General features: G+C 41.0%; 2 protein-coding genes across 5 annotated transcripts; one reads left to right on the top strand and one right to left on the bottom strand.

The window, feature by feature from the left end:
* The first annotated feature begins 42 nt into the window (after positions 1-42).
* On the top strand, positions 43-11934 carry dync2i1 (dynein 2 intermediate chain 1). Of its 4 annotated transcripts, XM_005912391.3 has the most exons (24): positions 43-448; positions 673-726; positions 828-1488; positions 1565-1632; positions 1731-1997; positions 2105-2170; positions 2973-3026; positions 3141-3146; positions 3271-3502; positions 3641-3743; positions 3897-4026; positions 4121-4232; positions 4315-4409; positions 4494-4623; positions 4799-4971; positions 7664-7826; positions 8355-8468; positions 9228-9289; positions 9797-9848; positions 9958-10018; positions 10449-10554; positions 10658-10789; positions 11138-11361; positions 11455-11934. In XM_005912391.3, the coding sequence occupies exons 1-24, from the start codon at positions 434-436 to the stop codon at positions 11627-11629; spliced, it is 3255 nt and encodes a 1084-aa protein (XP_005912453.1). In that variant the 5' UTR covers positions 43-433; the 3' UTR covers positions 11630-11934. The 4 variants fall into 4 exon arrangements, with proteins under 4 accessions (XP_005912453.1, XP_005912455.1, XP_005912454.1 ...); XM_005912393.3 differs by lacking the exon at positions 2105-2170; XM_005912392.3 differs by lacking the exon at positions 3141-3146.
* Positions 11935-14489: 2555 nt separating this feature from the next.
* LOC121814744 lies at positions 14490-16618 on the bottom strand (the record flags this gene model as incomplete). Its single annotated transcript, XM_042222217.1, is given in 1 exon segment — positions 14490-16618. A coding segment is annotated over 1 exon segment (1704 nt), but the record flags the coding sequence as incomplete, so codon positions are not given.
* Between the last annotated feature and the right edge of the window lie 6 nt (positions 16619-16624).

Here is a 16624-nt window from a genome sequence, read left to right as displayed (position 1 = left end):
TATTTGAAAAAGAAATATTGCATTTAATAGTGCCTCGCTAGCTTGTTAGTACAGTATTACCCTTAAACCCGAAATAAATCGCTACTCAGTCTTTATTGATAGAAATATAAACTCACATACAACTAGACATAACAGGGCGAAACAACTAACGGTTATAATCGTTTAAAGCCCAAAACTTAAGATATTTCGCTAAAACAAAAATGTATGGACAGTATCTTCAGCCGCTGCCATGGCAACTGGCTGTTGATTTCAGCGATTTCTCTGCTGCGGATTGATACGGCTGTTGTCAAGCCGAGGTGACGCGTTCTCCGTGGATTCGGCAAACTGCGCCTGCGCGCTGGGTCTTAACCATCATGGCGGTGTCTCTACAAAAATAAGAGCTAATATTCGGTGATTGAAGACAACCAAGAAAAAAACAAGCGCCGATGAGAACATGTACACAGATAAGGTACGTGCTTCAGCTCTGACTTTACCGTGTGTGAGCCAAAACCGAGAAGCGTTTATTTTTAGTAGAAAAAGTGTTCGCTATGAATGTTGTCAAACGTTATCTCAAAGAGTGAATGTTATCCCGCTGACTTACATGGGTCTGGTTCGATATCATACAAGTTATATAAAATGGTGTCTTTCAATTAAAATGTCATCAAATGAACCTTAAGAAACGTGTTTGTTTAGAAAATAACAAAGGAAGACACATGGAGACCTGCAGACCTGAGGAGACACATCAGGGTAAGTTGCAGAATTTTCTGATTCAAGCTCGATTTGTAGCAATTAAATGCAACGGTAGATGATTTAATCGTATTTTTATTGGTTGTATTTATTTATTCTAGGAGGAAGAACGCGGTGGTGACGATGCCAGGAGGCGCGATGGCTATGATAGAAGGTACCGTGGTGGGGAATCCGCTGAGAGACGCCATAGGGACCAAGAAAAGGAGTCTAGACGCGAGAAGGACAGGCTCAGGGAAAGAGAGAGCACAGGGAGAGAGAGAAGAGATGAAGGGAGAAGAGACAGAAGGAAAGAGGGCTCACAAGATAGGAGAGCTGAGAGAGGAAATGAAAGGGAGAAGACAAGGGAAAGGGAGAGATTTGTAGATGTAAGGAAGTATGGTGATGACTACAGAGAAAATAAGGAGACGAGAAGAGACCTAGAGGAAAAACATGACAGGGAGAGGGATAAGGAAAGACACAGAGATAAGGAGAAAGAGAGGGTAAGGGACGGAGATAGACACAGGGAGGAAGACCGTAGTAAAAGAAGGGATGACATAAATAAGGAAAGAAAAAGAGAGGAGCAGGACAGAGAGCTTAGGAATGATGGGGAGAGAAGAAGACACAAGGAAAGCAGGGAAGGAAGAGGAGCTCAGATAGAACAGCACCACAGGGAGGAGAAAGATCAGCATCGGGAGAGACACCAAAATGAATATGAAGATACAAGGAATGCCAAGGAAGAGAGACAAAGAGACATGAAGCATTTGGAACAGAAAGGGGACAGAGGTAAACATACAGGAGTGTGCCTATTTAGAGTAGCATGTCCATGAGATGTTTAATGTTTGAATGTCTTTGATTTCAGAGTATAAAGAAGAACATAGAAAACGTAAAGAGGAGAGAGAACAGAGGCACAGAGAGAGAGGACATCATGTAAGCTTCCACAGTAATGTTAATGTTCACGTATTTGAATTTTTAAGGAATGACTTTGATTACATAGACCCTCTTGCTGGGATTTTCCTGCTATTTAGGAGGAGAAACAGAAGCACGATAGTGAATACAGAGAGCATCGAGGGGAAGAGATCAGACATCATCGTGCTGACAGAGAGTTGGCTGAGAGGGACAGACCCAAAGACAGAAGGTACAAAGAGGGAGAAGACCCAGAAAACAAACACAGGGAGAGAAGGCACAAACATGAAGCTGACGTGGAAAGGAAACACAAAGAGAGAAAGCACAGGGAGGAAGACGATCACAGAGACAAGAGATCATCATCTGGCAAGAGTCATGAGAGGAATGTGGTTAGTTTGCGTGTAAATTTCCCTCATAGCTCTCACAACGCTGATCCAATACTATGGATTATCTGATTGTAAACCCTTTCCTTGCATTATATCCTTTCACAATATAGGAAGTTGACTTGGTTTCTGAGCAGTGGATACCTGCTGTGAAACATGAAGCAGACACAGAGGAGCCTGTAAGATGCTCAGTTTGGTTATAGCCTTCAAAGGCAACAAATGCATTCTTGCATGTCTTTAAACTTTTTTTAGCATGGGGGTGTGTTTCTACTTATTCCATTTATTTCATAAGTCACTGAGCCTAAGGAATATTGTGTCTTGGCACCCTTTGTGGAGGGCCTTTCTGTGCTTGCATGAGAACAAACCAGGTTTAAGCTCAGTCTGCAGCTGGTTTGTCTGTAATGCTCACAGTGAGCATTCGAGAGAAGCAGAGACAGGGACCTGTTTCCCACTATGTTGCATCATTTCTCCTAATAAGCATAAAATATACTAAGCAGAATTTCCCATTTGTAGCTATGTAACACAGACACATAGATATCACTCTATTTTTTCTTCATACATGTGTTTTCATTTCTGTTGTTAAATTGTTGACCTGTATTGTATGCCCACACACAGGGTAGCTATTTGGACTCCTGAAACACTTTCTGTGATGCTGGTTTTATATCCAGTACTGACCTTTTGCCAGACAACATGATCAGTTGTGAAATGTGTCACTATCCCTCTTATCACATGTTTCCCGCTCCCAGCCTTTTTCAAACATGTTGCTGACATCAAATTCAAAACGAATCTGCATTTTTTTTGATTGGGCTTAACTTTGAATGTTTTCTAACCGAACTACCTTTAATTACATTAACGATTTGGAAATTATTAGTATTGCATTCAAGTGTTTGGGAAATTGGAGTTAAAGCAACACGAGTCTGTGCACAAATAATCAAAGTTTCTTAAACGATTTTCCCACTTTATGCTTTCTGATCACTTCAGCAAGTTGACAATGATGAAGATTTGGCTGATCAGGATTATGAAGATGATTTTGAGGTAATTACAGAGGCTGCTCTTACAAAATATGCCAGTTTTGATTTTAATTTCAGTGTTGTTTACACATTTCTTTTTGTGTTACTTTGGCATGCTCTAATCGATTTACATTGTAAGAAAATGGTGAGTGGTCGCTTCACGTTTCTTCTTTTAGGATCTAGTTTTTGTTCATCGTGGTTATTTTTCTTGTTTCAAATAAAAACGCGTTGCATGTGCTCAGTGATGAATGGGAATGCTCTATTTAAAGGACTATGAAGAGGATTTTGAGGAACTGAATGAGAGCACTAATGAAGATGAGGACGAGAAGGAGCCATTGCATCCACAGGCGGGTGAAGCAAAGGAGGAGCTTTCAGCACAGCGGAGAAAGGAGATTGAAGCTATTCGGAGAGCCATGGATGAAGAGAATGAGAGAATTGGAACAACAAAGTCCAGACAAAGTACAAGCAGAGAAGAGGAGGAGAGGCCTAAATGGTCCAGAGGTATATTCTTACCCACAATAAATGTTTTAAGCGTGCTTCTTTCTTTATGTATAACTGAAAGGCACACTCCTGTTAAATCCAGGGTGTTTTGTGCAGGATTATCCTGGATTTAAAGCATCGTTACTGCCCTGTTTACAGACACTGAAAAGATCCAGAGCAGAGCCTCCCAACGCGGAAAGTTTATCGACTTTGTAGCTGCAAAGCAACGCGAAGTCAGCAAGAAAGTTGCCAGTAAGCAAAAGTAAGTTTATTTGCAGAAAACATATTATATTAAATGGACACTTGTGGTCACTTAAGTAATACTTTTCACATAAGCATAAAGCAACCTCAGGCAACCTGACAGTGTGTTTATTATTTAATTAAACCTTGAATGTATATTTGTTGCTGACAACAGGAAGAGAAGTACAGAGCTGCTTCGTTTAATCGATCTGGATTTTTCCATGACTTTCTCCCTTTTGGATCTGCCGCCGGTCAATGAGTATGACATGTACATCAGAAACTTTGGAAATGCAAACACTAAACAGGTTAGCGATTATTTCTGTTGTCTACTTCTTAATCCAAATTATAAAGAGAAACTGCATATGTCTTTATAACACGTGAGATCGTCTTCTCTTCTAGGCTTACGTTCAGTGTAATGAGGATAACACAGATCGAGACATCCAGACAGAGGAAATAGAGATGTCTGAGAAGTGGACGCAGCATCCTCCGGAGCGCAGTGGAGCATGTGGGGGTAATAAAACAATAAGCTTCTGATAAGTTAAGTGTGTAGGCTATATGGTGAGTTTATTAATAGAATGTCCCTGCACTGACAGATCCAAACCTCTCTAAGGAAGCACGAGACAAACAAAGAAGTGAAATGAACTATGATTCACAGCGTCTGGCATCATTTCTTCGCTCAGCCTCACAGGTCTTTAAACTATTTGTTAGAAGTGTATGCATGAAGAACTTTTTGTCTTGTTGTTAGTTCTCACTGCTGTCATTCCAAATCAAGGTCATGGTTGTCCTGCTGGAAGAGGATCAAGCTGAGAGAAAATCCCTGGAGAAACTGAGCACTCAGTCAGACACGTTGTCTTTCAGCGATGGAAGTTTACAGCTCATCACTGAGTTGCCTTTTCTTTATGGTACAAAGTCCAACCAGAGAAACTCATTTTGTTTTTGTTTTTGACTTGTATCTTGCTCTATTCTCATTGCTAGTTTGTTAGTTGTTACTTGTCCTCTGTGGCAGCAGTGGCAGCCTCTCAAAAACTCAGACAGTTCTTCCTATTAGATGTTCATGTTTTGTCTTGTCAATTGCAGATCGCCAGATTAGCATGCTGCACTTTTCTCAGGTCCAAAAGCATACCATGCTGTCAGTTCACATGCCCACGACTAAACCCAGCGCCAAGCATCTTGACAGCTGTACCATCATCTGCATCTGGAACATCTGGGAGCCATCCAGGCCTCAGAAGATCCTTGTTTATGAGTCTGAGGTGAAATTTACAACTTCTAGTATTCAGTTTTATACAATTTCTAGAGTTTGGTTCAAGGTTCAAGGTTCTTTATTTGTCACATGCATAGTTATACAAGTATAACACACAGTGAAATGTAGCCTGACACGCTCCTCGACATGTGCAAAAATTGGGGGGGGGGGTGTAGAGGAAGAACATTATATAGGGTGAATGTGCAGTAGTAGTAGCAGCAAGCAGGTGAATTCTGTGCATTAATATGAATAGACATCTGACTATTTTACAGGATAGACAATATAAACATATTTAAAATTAAAGGAATTGAATTGTACATTGTGCCTTGGTTTAGTGTCTGGAAGAGAGTCCTGTCTCAGTCAATTATAGATGATGTGAGAGGGCGGGTGTGTGTGTTTAGGGCCCGGATGGCTTGGGGATAGAAGCTCCTCTTGAGTCTCTCTGTCCTTGCCCGGATGATGCGGAACCTTCTACCAGATTGCAGAAGTTGGAACAGTTTGTTGCCAGGATGGGACGGGTCCTTCAGTATCTGCGCTGCTCTAGTCCGGCATCTCCTGGTGTAGGTGTCCTGAAGCGGGGGGAGAGCAATCCTGCAGCAGCGTTCTGCTGTACGGATCACTCTCTGGAGAGCTTTTTGGTCCTTCACACAGCTGTTCCCAAACCACGATGTCATGTTCTGTGTGAGGATGCTCTCCACAGCGCCTGTATAGAAAATCCTGAGGATCTTTGGAGAGACCCTGAACTTCCTCAGTTGTCGTAGGTGATACAGGCGCTGCCTAGCCTTTTTGGTCTGGACCTGAATGTGGGCAGCCCATGTCAGGTCTGAGGAGATGTGGACACCAAGATACTTGAAGGACTGCACCCTCTCCACTGGAGCTCCATTGATGATAATGGGCTTGTAGTCTCTGTGCTGACCCCTTCTGAAGTCCACCACCAGCTCCTTGGTCTTGCTGACGTTCAGCTGGAGGTGGTTGTCCTGGCACCACGATGCCAGATTCTTCACTTCATCCATGTAGGCCGCCTCATCGTTGTTGGAGATGGCACCCAACACCACTGTGTCGTCAGCAAACTTCACAATGGTGTTGGAGCCATGGGTGGCCACACAGTCTGAAGTGTAGAGGGAGTAGAGCAGTGGCGAGAGGACACATCCCTGAGGTGCTCCTGTGTTGATGGTGATGCTGTTGGAGAAGCACCTGCCCACCCTCACCACCTGAGTTCTGCCAGTGAGGAAGTCCAACACCCATGCACACAGACGGCTGTTAAGTCCCAGATCCCTCAGCTTTGTGAACAGTCTGCAGGGCACTATTGTGTTAAACGCTGAACTGTAATCAACAAACAGCATTCGCACATAGTTACCCTGTTTCTTGTCCACGTGGCTGAGAGTGGTGTGTAGGACGTGGGCGATGGCATCCTCTGTGGATCTGTTGGATCTGTAGGCGAACTGGTATCAGCCGATTATTAGCCAATTGCAAAGTGGATATTTAAAAAGTAATATCAGACATGAGAGAAACACCATTCAGCCATGTAAGGAGTTTTGATATTGTTTGTGCACTAAAGGGCACTCTTCAACTTCCCTGTTGGCTGCACATTTGTCACAAACTATAACCACCAGTCAGGCAGAGCACGAATGAGTAGCAAAATAAATACACATGACAAATATCAGTGAAACTTACGGAAGCTTGTTTCTGCCAATGAATAAAACAATTTTTGCCAGCCGAAAGAAAAAATTTGGGGGTTTTCATCTCAAGATTTCCCCTTATTAACTCAAACTTCTGAAAAAAATAATGTACAATTGAGAAAATAACCTGGAATTTTAAAAGAAAAAAAAAATTCAGTGGCAGAAAAAAAATGGTTCATGTTTTATGTCTCTGAAAGAAATAAAAAATATCATATGATATATGGGAATATCAGATTTGGAATCAACAAATCGGTATCAGTCTTAAAAATCCTGTGTCAGTCAGGCTCTATTTATTTACTCTCCAGAGCATTATTGTTTATCATGAATAAAAATTAAGCTGTGTTAAACTGTAGCTATTTTTTGCATCACTTAATCAGAGGAGCCTAATCAGTCTTGAAATTCAGAAGCATCAGTGCTTTGTTTGCCCTCCAGAAATCAGCAATCAAATCAGGCTTGTCTTACATGTTGGTCACATCAGAAGGGTAATTGCTTGTTGTAATTGTTCCTCCTTCTTGGGTGACCCACATACGAACAGCAGTCCCGTTCCCTTCGTCCCACTACGTTCAAAAGTTAACACTGCATGACCTTTACTTTTCTAATAGATGTGAGGAAACCTAACCTATAACTCTCTTTTGTCTGCACGTTGTCCCACATAAACATCTGTCCCACATTAACTTCAAATTTGGTTAAACTTCCTCAGCATGTACAATCTTGTTGTAAATGATCAAACACAAACCCTGTAGTTGTTTAACATAATACTTTTTCATTAGAAAAATCTGTAAAGCCTCCATCAAACATTATTTGCAATATTATGAAAAGACCGTAAGGATGGAAAATAAACATTTGATTTGTCCTTACGTGTCTAAATGGCGATATTTACTTCAGCTCTAACGAGGAATGTGAATCTGTCCTTTTAAGTGCAGCTGATGTTATTTGTGGACTTGGCATATCGCTTCTTAGTGAAACCAAAGCCACTGAACCTCTAACATCTACACTAATCCCCTGTCGTTTTCTTTGTTCCAGATCCAGTGTTGCTGTTTCAGCCCTGGAAAGGTCACGCTGGTGTTTGCAGGCACATCAGTCGGCTCTGTGGTGCTGTGGGACCTTAGGGAGCAGTCTAGTAACCACTATAGCTTAAAGATGGGGGAGGAAGAGTGGACATTCAGGCAGCCTACCTTCTCCACTGGTATGTCAGCAGGGAATTAAATTCCAGCTGTGCCAAATAGGGCTGCCACAAGCGATTATTTTGATAGTCGACTAGTCACCGATTATTTTTGCGATTAGTCGACTAATCAGATCATGCATCCATTGAACGTATTGAACGTACATCCTACTACTTATTCCTGCGTCTTTTGGGATCTTACAAAGCTTCAAACAACGCGTCGACTATTAAATTAGCCGTCGACGATTTTGATAGTCGACGTAATCATGGCAGCCCTAGTGCCAAATATATAAAAAAGCATTTTTCTTTCTTTCCTCTTACACCTAACATTTGTTTCCAGACTGTTATTCATCTATTTATTTTAAGAATATAAATCCCTTTGAACTTACACAGTGACACAAATTTCACTCTTTGCACCCGACCTAAGGAAAAATGAATGTCAGCACTCCCCTGCCCTCTCTCACATAAACTTGAGAGGCTGATTGTTTTTTGCTTTGGTTTTTGAACTCGAGTTGTGCAGTTATCTTCTTATTTGTCACCTTTTCAACACAGATGCAGTGTTGGCCGCCTCAGGCCATTTGTCATCTGTGACCTCTGTAGAAGTTGTCCCCTCTGCACTAGCAGGGGAGTTGAGGGCAGACGTTCCACTGTTGGCATCCGAGGAAGGTATGAAATGATTAACCAGAGGTGTGAATGTTGCTATATGTTTTCTGCCATTCATGTTTCTTCATATTTTGCCAGGAAAGTGGGAAATAGTTGCAGCGATTAGCACAATTCTAATGAGCTTAAAAGTCAATATTCATATGAATATTCACTCAGAGACAAGGCATACACCAGCCATGTATCCATGTTTCTCTTCCTTAAGAATGGCTTCTTGATAGCAACTTTGCTTAGACCATTTCTACAGCAATCACCTTATTGATCACTTTGTTGGTGGAAAAATACTATTTTATACCTGTCAAACTGTGTTATCTTTAGAATTTTTCATAGATTCGGCTAGAGAAATGGGGACACTATGTGTTTTTCTGACAGGCAGCTACTAACAAAGTAACTAATTAACAATTAAAAATGGTTCTTTGCTAAGTTGTCTGTTATGTGTAGACACAAGGCCAGTTGATCCATTGAGTTCGGAGCCTTTTTATGCTTCTGTGATTCATAGGTCAGTGCTAACTGGCTAAGCAAGCAAAAGAAAAATCCTCTGAAAAGGGTCAGTACTGGGACAAGTACTGGACTGAAAATGAGTGAGAAAGCAGCCAATATCCAAAGAAAAGCTGTCCTTGAGAAAAACCTGGAGCTTAGTGCACTTTAAAAACATTACAACAAAGTGTGGCTCCTTGGAAGCAAGACATACAGAAATGGAGAGTGTCCTGAGACTTTTACACAGTACTGTTTATTTAATTAAATGATGTTCTTTTCCAATTGTAGAGTCATCAGGACTGTCATTCCAGCTGGCTTCTTTGGATGAAAGTGGAGTTTTAAATTTTTGGGTAGGTTGAGCAACTAAGTAGATTGTACATATTTTACATGTATGTTTTTTTTTCTTTACAAGGAGCAGGAGTTGGGAGTGGATTTTATTAGAGAGGTCATGGAGAGAGATACATGAATTGGAAAGTTTGGAAAGCCCACTGAGGATTACTGATGTTATTTTAGATTCATTGTGACTTGCATTCCTCCAGGATATCCAATATGTCCATTCCTACTAACTAAGTATTCATTGTTCCAGTGATTCTACATCTGTTTTATACTCTTAAAAGAGTCACTGCAGGGCAGATGGGTGGTACAATGACCAAAAGAAAACGTGCTAAACTAAGTGTAATTAATGAGATTTTTGTGGGGAAAATAGTTTTTGTTGTTTCTATTGTTTCTTATCTTCAGTTCACTAAAATTCCTATCATTTTAACTCAGTGGTAGGGGGATCGGTTTCTGAAGTTTGGGGACAGCTGCACCGTAAAAATGTGAATTGCCTGTCATGATTTCTCCCATGTGTCCTGTAGGTGGTGGTAGAGCTCCCAAAAGGCAACGAGGCAGGCTCTCCAACAGATCTGGGTAACGCAGTCACAGTATTTCTTTGAGTGGGCTCACCTTTCTCACACATGTGGCATTGCTTTCAGCCCCGCTTCTTTCTTCTTTTTTTTTCCCCTCTCCCCTCTTGCAGGCCTCCGGCCTGGCGGCAAAGTGAAGTTGCTTCACAGCTCGTCCGTCCTCGCTGCTGAGAGGTGAGATTGATAAATGGCTCATGACGATCATCGGTCACTGGCAGCCGCAGGGCTTAAAATACACCGCAGAGTCTTGGCCCAGTGGAACACAGCTGTTATGTTGTTGCCACTCAATCCTGTTTGTTACATGCTGCATGCTCTTGATTTTGTCACCTCAACATTTGATGGAAACATACCTGCGCTCTTATACATGTGTTACGCAGAGAGGTGTGGTGAGGAAAACCTCAGACATCACTCTGTCTTAACTGAAGTATTTACTTTATTGTCTCTTTCCAATCTCTTGCACATACAGACAGCAACTTCCCCATATGGCCCACCAATGTGATGCAGTGTTGTCTTCCAGTTTGTTCCGTTGTTGTTTGTTTGGGAGTAATCTAACTTCTGACCTGTTCGTTTTATTTTTTCCCCCCCTCTATGCCTCTTTCCAAAGTCTCAGGGGGTCACCGCGAGATGTAGTTAAAACAGGGCCGCTGCACGCGCTGCTTTTAAAATTCCTTCCAACAGACTCCAATCATTTCTTTATTGGCACCAACATGGTGAGCTTAATTCATGTAATTTCAAATGAATCCCCTCAAATATTAAAAAAAATTATACTCCTGTAATATTTAGTGAAAGTGTACTAATGTGACTTGTGTGTAGGGGCTGGTCCACCATGGAACGAGTCACGGTTTGAAAGCACCCCCCAAATTTTACAGGTTTCAGGAGGTTGAAGTGCAGCCTGTCGATGTCACCTCAATCCACTTTTCTCCCTTCAGACCACACTTGTTCTTGGTGAGAGTCGTGCTTATTTACATCACATCTATTTTGGGAAATATGCAGACCGCTTAGATTAGCTTAGATAAAATGAGTAGGGACAAGAAATGTACCTGCAGCTCTAAAGCTCAAAAATGAACACATATCTTGTTATTGTAGTTTCTTTATGTTACAATATAAAGCACCTTGAAGCTACTCTGGTTGTGATTTAGTCCTATATATACATAAAACTGACTAGAACTGTAAATTCAGTTTGTATAGTTTCAAAGGAATGGAATGCAAAGACTCAAGAAACAAAACCATGGAGATTTATACCACTGTAGCCTCGAAAGGGTATATTTCAAATATTCTCTGTCCTTGTTTCAGGTGGGTTGTGGCAATGGCAGCATCAGGTTGCATGCAGTCAGCCATGAGCAGCCTGTGGCACAGTGGAAGAACAGTACAGCTGGCGAACCGGTGGTCTCCCTGCAGTGGGCCCAGACCAGAGCGACGGTCTTCTGCGTACTCGATGCTGCATGTAACCTCCACATATGGGACCTGTTGAAAGATGACACACAGCCTGTGGTCACTGAGAGAATGAGTGCTGACAGGTAATGTCACACACACGCAAGTGATAATTAAGCAAATTAGTTTATATTTGTCTTATATGTTGTTGTTTTTTTCTTCATTTTTTCCATTGTCAGGGTGACAGACATGGCTTTGTTTGGACAATCTGGAAAACAAAACACATATTCAGGAGTAGCACTGGCACACGAGTCAGGGAAAATCGAAATGCAGTATTTCAAAAGAAGTTTAACTGTGTCCAGCACTGCAGAAGAGGAGAAGCTGTTGGAGAGAATGACGACTGAAGCCTTTTGAAATGTGCTGTTCGTGAGAGCAAATACATCATTTCATAACCCTGTTTTCTGTTGCAGTTACTTTCTATAATAGAAGTCCTATTTTTTTGTTTTGTTTTATTTGAGCCAATGTCACCACGCACTGAAACAAAATTAACATAGTTGTGAGAAGGATGTAATTAAATACCAAGGATCTTCCACATTCATTACCATAAATATAGTATATAAAACATATGCACATTTGCTGGTGTAAATATTTGTACTTTTTGTTTACATGGAATATTTCTATGATGTTTCGTTTTATATAATAAACTATATATAGCTGTGCTTGTTTTGTTGAATGGTTTGGTGAATTTTTCCCATGGAGAGTGAAGTGCTTAAACTCCTGCAAACACAAACGAAACCAACAAATAATTTCAGTTTGATTGTATTTTATCTTAAAAAAATTAAAATTGGCTAAGAAGCAAAATTTAGAAGAATTAATAATAAAAGTTTCTTTTGCTTTTGAAAGGGTACGAGAGGAAATGTTTTAAAAAAAAAAATCACAATATTTTGATTTGGTTGTAAATTTTCTGTTGAAAATATTATTTCTAAAATATCAACTTAAGTAGTAGTAAAAATGATCATAGCTAAGTCTAAAAACTGCTGCTGCGATCAATAAAATTAGAAGTCACCAAGTCCTGATGGGAGACACCACACAGTGTTTGAGAACAACAGAGGGTTAAGGTTGTCTGGGACAAACAGCTTCCGGTTAATCAGCATGATATAGTGGCATCATAGACTGAAGGTCAGTTGGATCCGATTTCTAAGGTAAAGTTTTCAGCGTGGTTGCAGTGGTAATAGAAACATTAGTGGCTATAACCCCCAAACTGGAAAAGTGACTCCCACAAATTCCAGGCACAACATCAGAGGTCTTTTTCTCGAAGTGTGCAGTCTAGGAACAGCTATACGGAAGAGGATTAGGGCCACTGGAAAAAAAAGAAAAAAGAATTCTGACTTTAATCTCAGAATTCTGACTTTAATCTCAGAATGCTGACTTTAATCTCAGAATTCTGACTTTTTTCTCAGAATTCTGACTTTAATCTCAGAATTCCAGTGGCCCTAATCCTCTTCCGTACATATGAATTATTATGTAGTCTTAGTTGGCATTATTCTCCTGAATTAGAAGAAGGTGATAACTATTGCATTAGTTAAACTGATTTGCATTACATTAGACTGCTGATTTATTGTGGATGAATGATATTGTTTTATGATGTTATAAGAAATACTGTTTGCAGAAAGTCATCGCCTTATTTGTCTGATTAGAAGAGAACAGAACATACTGGAGTTTTCTGCCCCATCTCAGCAGGAGCAGATAAACGAGGGAGCCAAGGTCGTAGCTTAGGCGCCGTGTGAGAGAAAGCAATGTGAATGTTTAGGCTACCTGTATGTTATGGTGGGCCCTAGGCTATAAAGTTTCATCAATTGTCTCCATCCCCAATTTTTGAACTCGTAACAATTCCTTATTGGCCTACATTTGTACAAAATCCAAATTATATACACAAAGTCATAGAAATCACCACTCCAATTGGTCATCATGATTTTGATATTCTCTTTTTCCATAACAATGAAATACACCTTGGACAAATATGACACATCAATATTTCATTAGTGTTGTCACATCACATCCTGTAAGCATCGTCTGTCTGTGTCTTTTCCCTGGAAATGAATATTTCCAGCCAATACAGGCAATCCATCAACATGGCTGGAGAGTTATATATGTAAAAGGTTAACATATGTGTTTAAGTTGAAATGTGTGGCTGGTAAATCTGGATTACACTAATAGTTAAAAAGTTAAGAGATAAAAAGACTTATGGGGATGTTAGTTCAGTTTATGTCTTCATACAAGGAAAAAAGGGAACACCCCAGTTATATTTTGGTCTTTGTTATATCGTTCAGTGTTGATTCAGTATTTTCTAATTACACTTTACATCTTCCATGGCATTACTTAAAAAATACCACTAGGTGGCGCATAGCGGCCAGGAGGAGCGTAAAACCCCCCTGGGAGGCAAATCTGCAGAATAAATCCTGCAGTTGAATTGTAAACAAGTTCATGATCTGTGCCTCTTTATTTCAATACACAGCTGTGGGATCTAGGATCGCACCCCTCCCAGGCACCTGTCACACCAGGGGGGCAACATATACAGTCTGTATAAGTGTGGTTAATCTAATAAAGATTTGTAAGGAGATGGCAGTTACTGTGAATTCACAGCAGTTACACAGTGATTAGTAATAAACAGCCAGTGAGAGTGAGTGGATGTCTCCCACATGAAGACATCCAGGAGCCTCCACATCATGTGTAGAATCCCAGTCTTCTGCTGGATCCCTGCTACAGTTCTGGAGCACATGTTGACTACAGAGCAGAGAGGAGAGCTGCCCAAGACCCTGACTGACATGTACTCACACTTCTTGTTGGTTCAGATGAAGAAGGGGAACAAACATGTGGGGGGACATGAAACAAGTGAGATGGCTGAAAGGAAATTTCTTCTGAATCTGGGGAGGCTGGCATTTAAACTAATTTTCTGCTAATTTTCAGATGCCAGGTCTACATCTAGAATCAAAATGAGCACATACATAAACAACCAAAGTGAAGCATTAAGACAAAACATAGCAACGTCAAACAGGGTCCACACATTTTGCCACAAATACATGCAAAACAACTAAATTGGGCCACAAAAGTGATGTAAATTGACCAAACTAAGACACAAATCAGACAAAAACAGATGCAGGATGATCACAAACAGACACGTCGGCTACAAACTGATGCAAAATGACTAAAATCACACGTGTAACACTTTCTACATATTTGACAACAGAAGAAAAACACAAACAAACTTGGAATGTATTTTTAATTTGGATTTTTTTTATTTCATGCCGAATTAGATATTTTAAAAATCAAGCCAAATCACAAAGTCTCCTCCCTGTTTGTACTGTAAGGTCAAAGCCCTACTGTACTACAGAGAACCCCAACAATCTAATGATCCCCCTCTGAGCAAGCACGAGGCGACTGTGGGGAAGAAAAACTCCCTTTAACAGGAAGAAACTTCCAACGGAACCGGGCTCAGAAGGGACAGCCATCCGCCGCGACCGGTTGGGGGGATGGAAATCAAAAGGAGACGAGATGGCGTGAACTACAGTTCTAAAATTTGGATTTGAGGGCTGATCCCAAAATTTTATGGTGATGTTTTTAAAAAAAGGATTTGGTGCTAAAAGTCTGCTTCAAGATTTTAAAAGAAGCAGGGCAGTGGGAAAAGCCAAAATGGTCATTTTAATGATCTCTGGCTTTAGTGAACCACCTGAAGGGTTTTAGCAATGTTTTTCCCACCGCAGAAAAAAACCTGGATATTTTGGACGTCTTTGGGGGACCCGGGATGACTCCGAGGCTGATTTTTAGATGTCTAATCAGAGCCTCGTCAAAAGATGAATCATTTGCCATCGAAGCCTTTAAGACATTGTCTGGGGAGCCAAACTCCTTGATGAGGCGTTTGGCTATTTTCTTGATGAACTTTGTCTTGTCATTTGTCAGACTTGTGGCAGACGCTGTGCTGCTGAGTTCAGGCTGCATTAGATTGCTCAGACGATTGATGACCGTGTGTATTTCTTTTGTAGTAGTTGCGATCCGAGCAGCAGACTTTTGGGTCTCAGGTTTAGATTTATAGATGACTCTCGTGATAAGGAGCAACGCAAGGTCATTGGAAATTTTCTCAACATCAGAAGATGAAGCTGACACAGAACCCATCTCTGATATTTTGGAGGAATCTTTGAGAGAGTGTTTCAGGCTCAAGGCTCCAGATGATTTATCTGGAGAAATGCTCCCAGGTTGTGGCATTTGAGGTGGTTTTTCAGATGCCACAGAGCATTTATCTGGAGAAATGCTCCCAGATTTTGGTGTTGGAAGTGATGCACCAGATTCTTTTCCTCTGCCATCTGAAGCAGGGCTTTTTTCCTGTGTTGTGGTCTGTGTTCTTTTAATAAAGTTGTGGATGTCTTCCAGGGCCCCAGAAATCTTGTCCATTTGAACAATTTGATCTTTCTCTTCATTGCAGAAGAGTAAAAGCTTCTGCAAAAACCTTTCTACTGTGTCATCTATGAGGACATAGAGGACTTCAGCAGAAATGCGACGCTTTGAGCCCTCTACTGATTGTGGCGTCCTGGAGATGACCGTATCTGAGTGGGACCTACCCATTAGAGGTATGGGGATTTGATAGCCTCGATCCACCGTAAGTAGATCAAACACTTTTGCCACTAAGTCCTCCGTAAAATTCCTGATATGCCCACTATTTTTAAAGTCCCCCAAGGTCTTATCGATGAGGAAGAGTTCTTCTTTCTTTGTTAATTTGTCAAATAACTGATTAACGTCTGATATAATGACGTTAAAGTCGACTGAAGAAGAACGTTTAATTGCGGTTCCCAGGCTTGCCGTATGTCGAGAAGGGGAGCGATGAGCCTCTGTACTCTGGGGACCAGCCGTTTCAGGTACTGACCCCGGGAGAATGAAAACTATACTTTCATTGGAGGGCGCTGTTTCCTTCTTGGGGTGGCTGCAAATGTTTTGTAGACAAACAAAATGTTTCCTGTTTGCCTTTATTCTTTTTTTCAGCTCTGTTTTCATTTTTTCAAATTGTTTTTTTGCAAACATGGAAAAGTTGTGTTTGCGTGCTTTGAGCCTGGCGTGTGAGGTGGATGGCACACATTTGGAGAAGTGGTGTCTCACCTTGTGGATAATTAAGCCTGCATTAAAGGCAGGTTTGGGCAAGTTACATTTCTCACAGAGCTCTTCACTGCTTGAATCCATGTTAGCAAGTATCTCTGCGATGTCAGCTGCAACCATTTCTACTGGGGTTTGCGTTTCTGCAGTCGGTTTTATTTTGCTTTGTGCTGTTAGAGCTGATTCTTCTGGGAGCTCATCTTTATCTTTTCCTGTCATCTCTCCATCTGAGCTCCTTGTTGACAGAATAACAGAAATCTCTGCTGATCT

The sequence above is a fragment of the Haplochromis burtoni genome, unplaced genomic scaffold (genome assembly GCF_018398535.1).
Source record: "Haplochromis burtoni strain Fernald_Lab_line unplaced genomic scaffold, NCSU_Asbu1 Contig_1, whole genome shotgun sequence".
Lineage (NCBI taxonomy): Eukaryota > Metazoa > Chordata > Actinopteri > Cichliformes > Cichlidae > Haplochromis > Haplochromis burtoni.
Note: the sequence above shows the minus strand (reverse complement) of the source record. Positions and strands in the feature narration are given on the sequence as shown.

Excerpts from the sequence above, each read along its gene's own strand:
- dync2i1 (XM_005912391.3), top strand. Across the intron at positions 10,019-10,448 it reads TCCGTCCTCGCTGCTGAGAG|TCTCAGGGGGTCACCGCGAG; the intron begins GTGAGATTGATA and ends CTCTTTCCAAAG. Across the intron at positions 10,555-10,657 it reads TCTTTATTGGCACCAACATG|GGGCTGGTCCACCATGGAAC; the intron begins GTGAGCTTAATT and ends ACTTGTGTGTAG.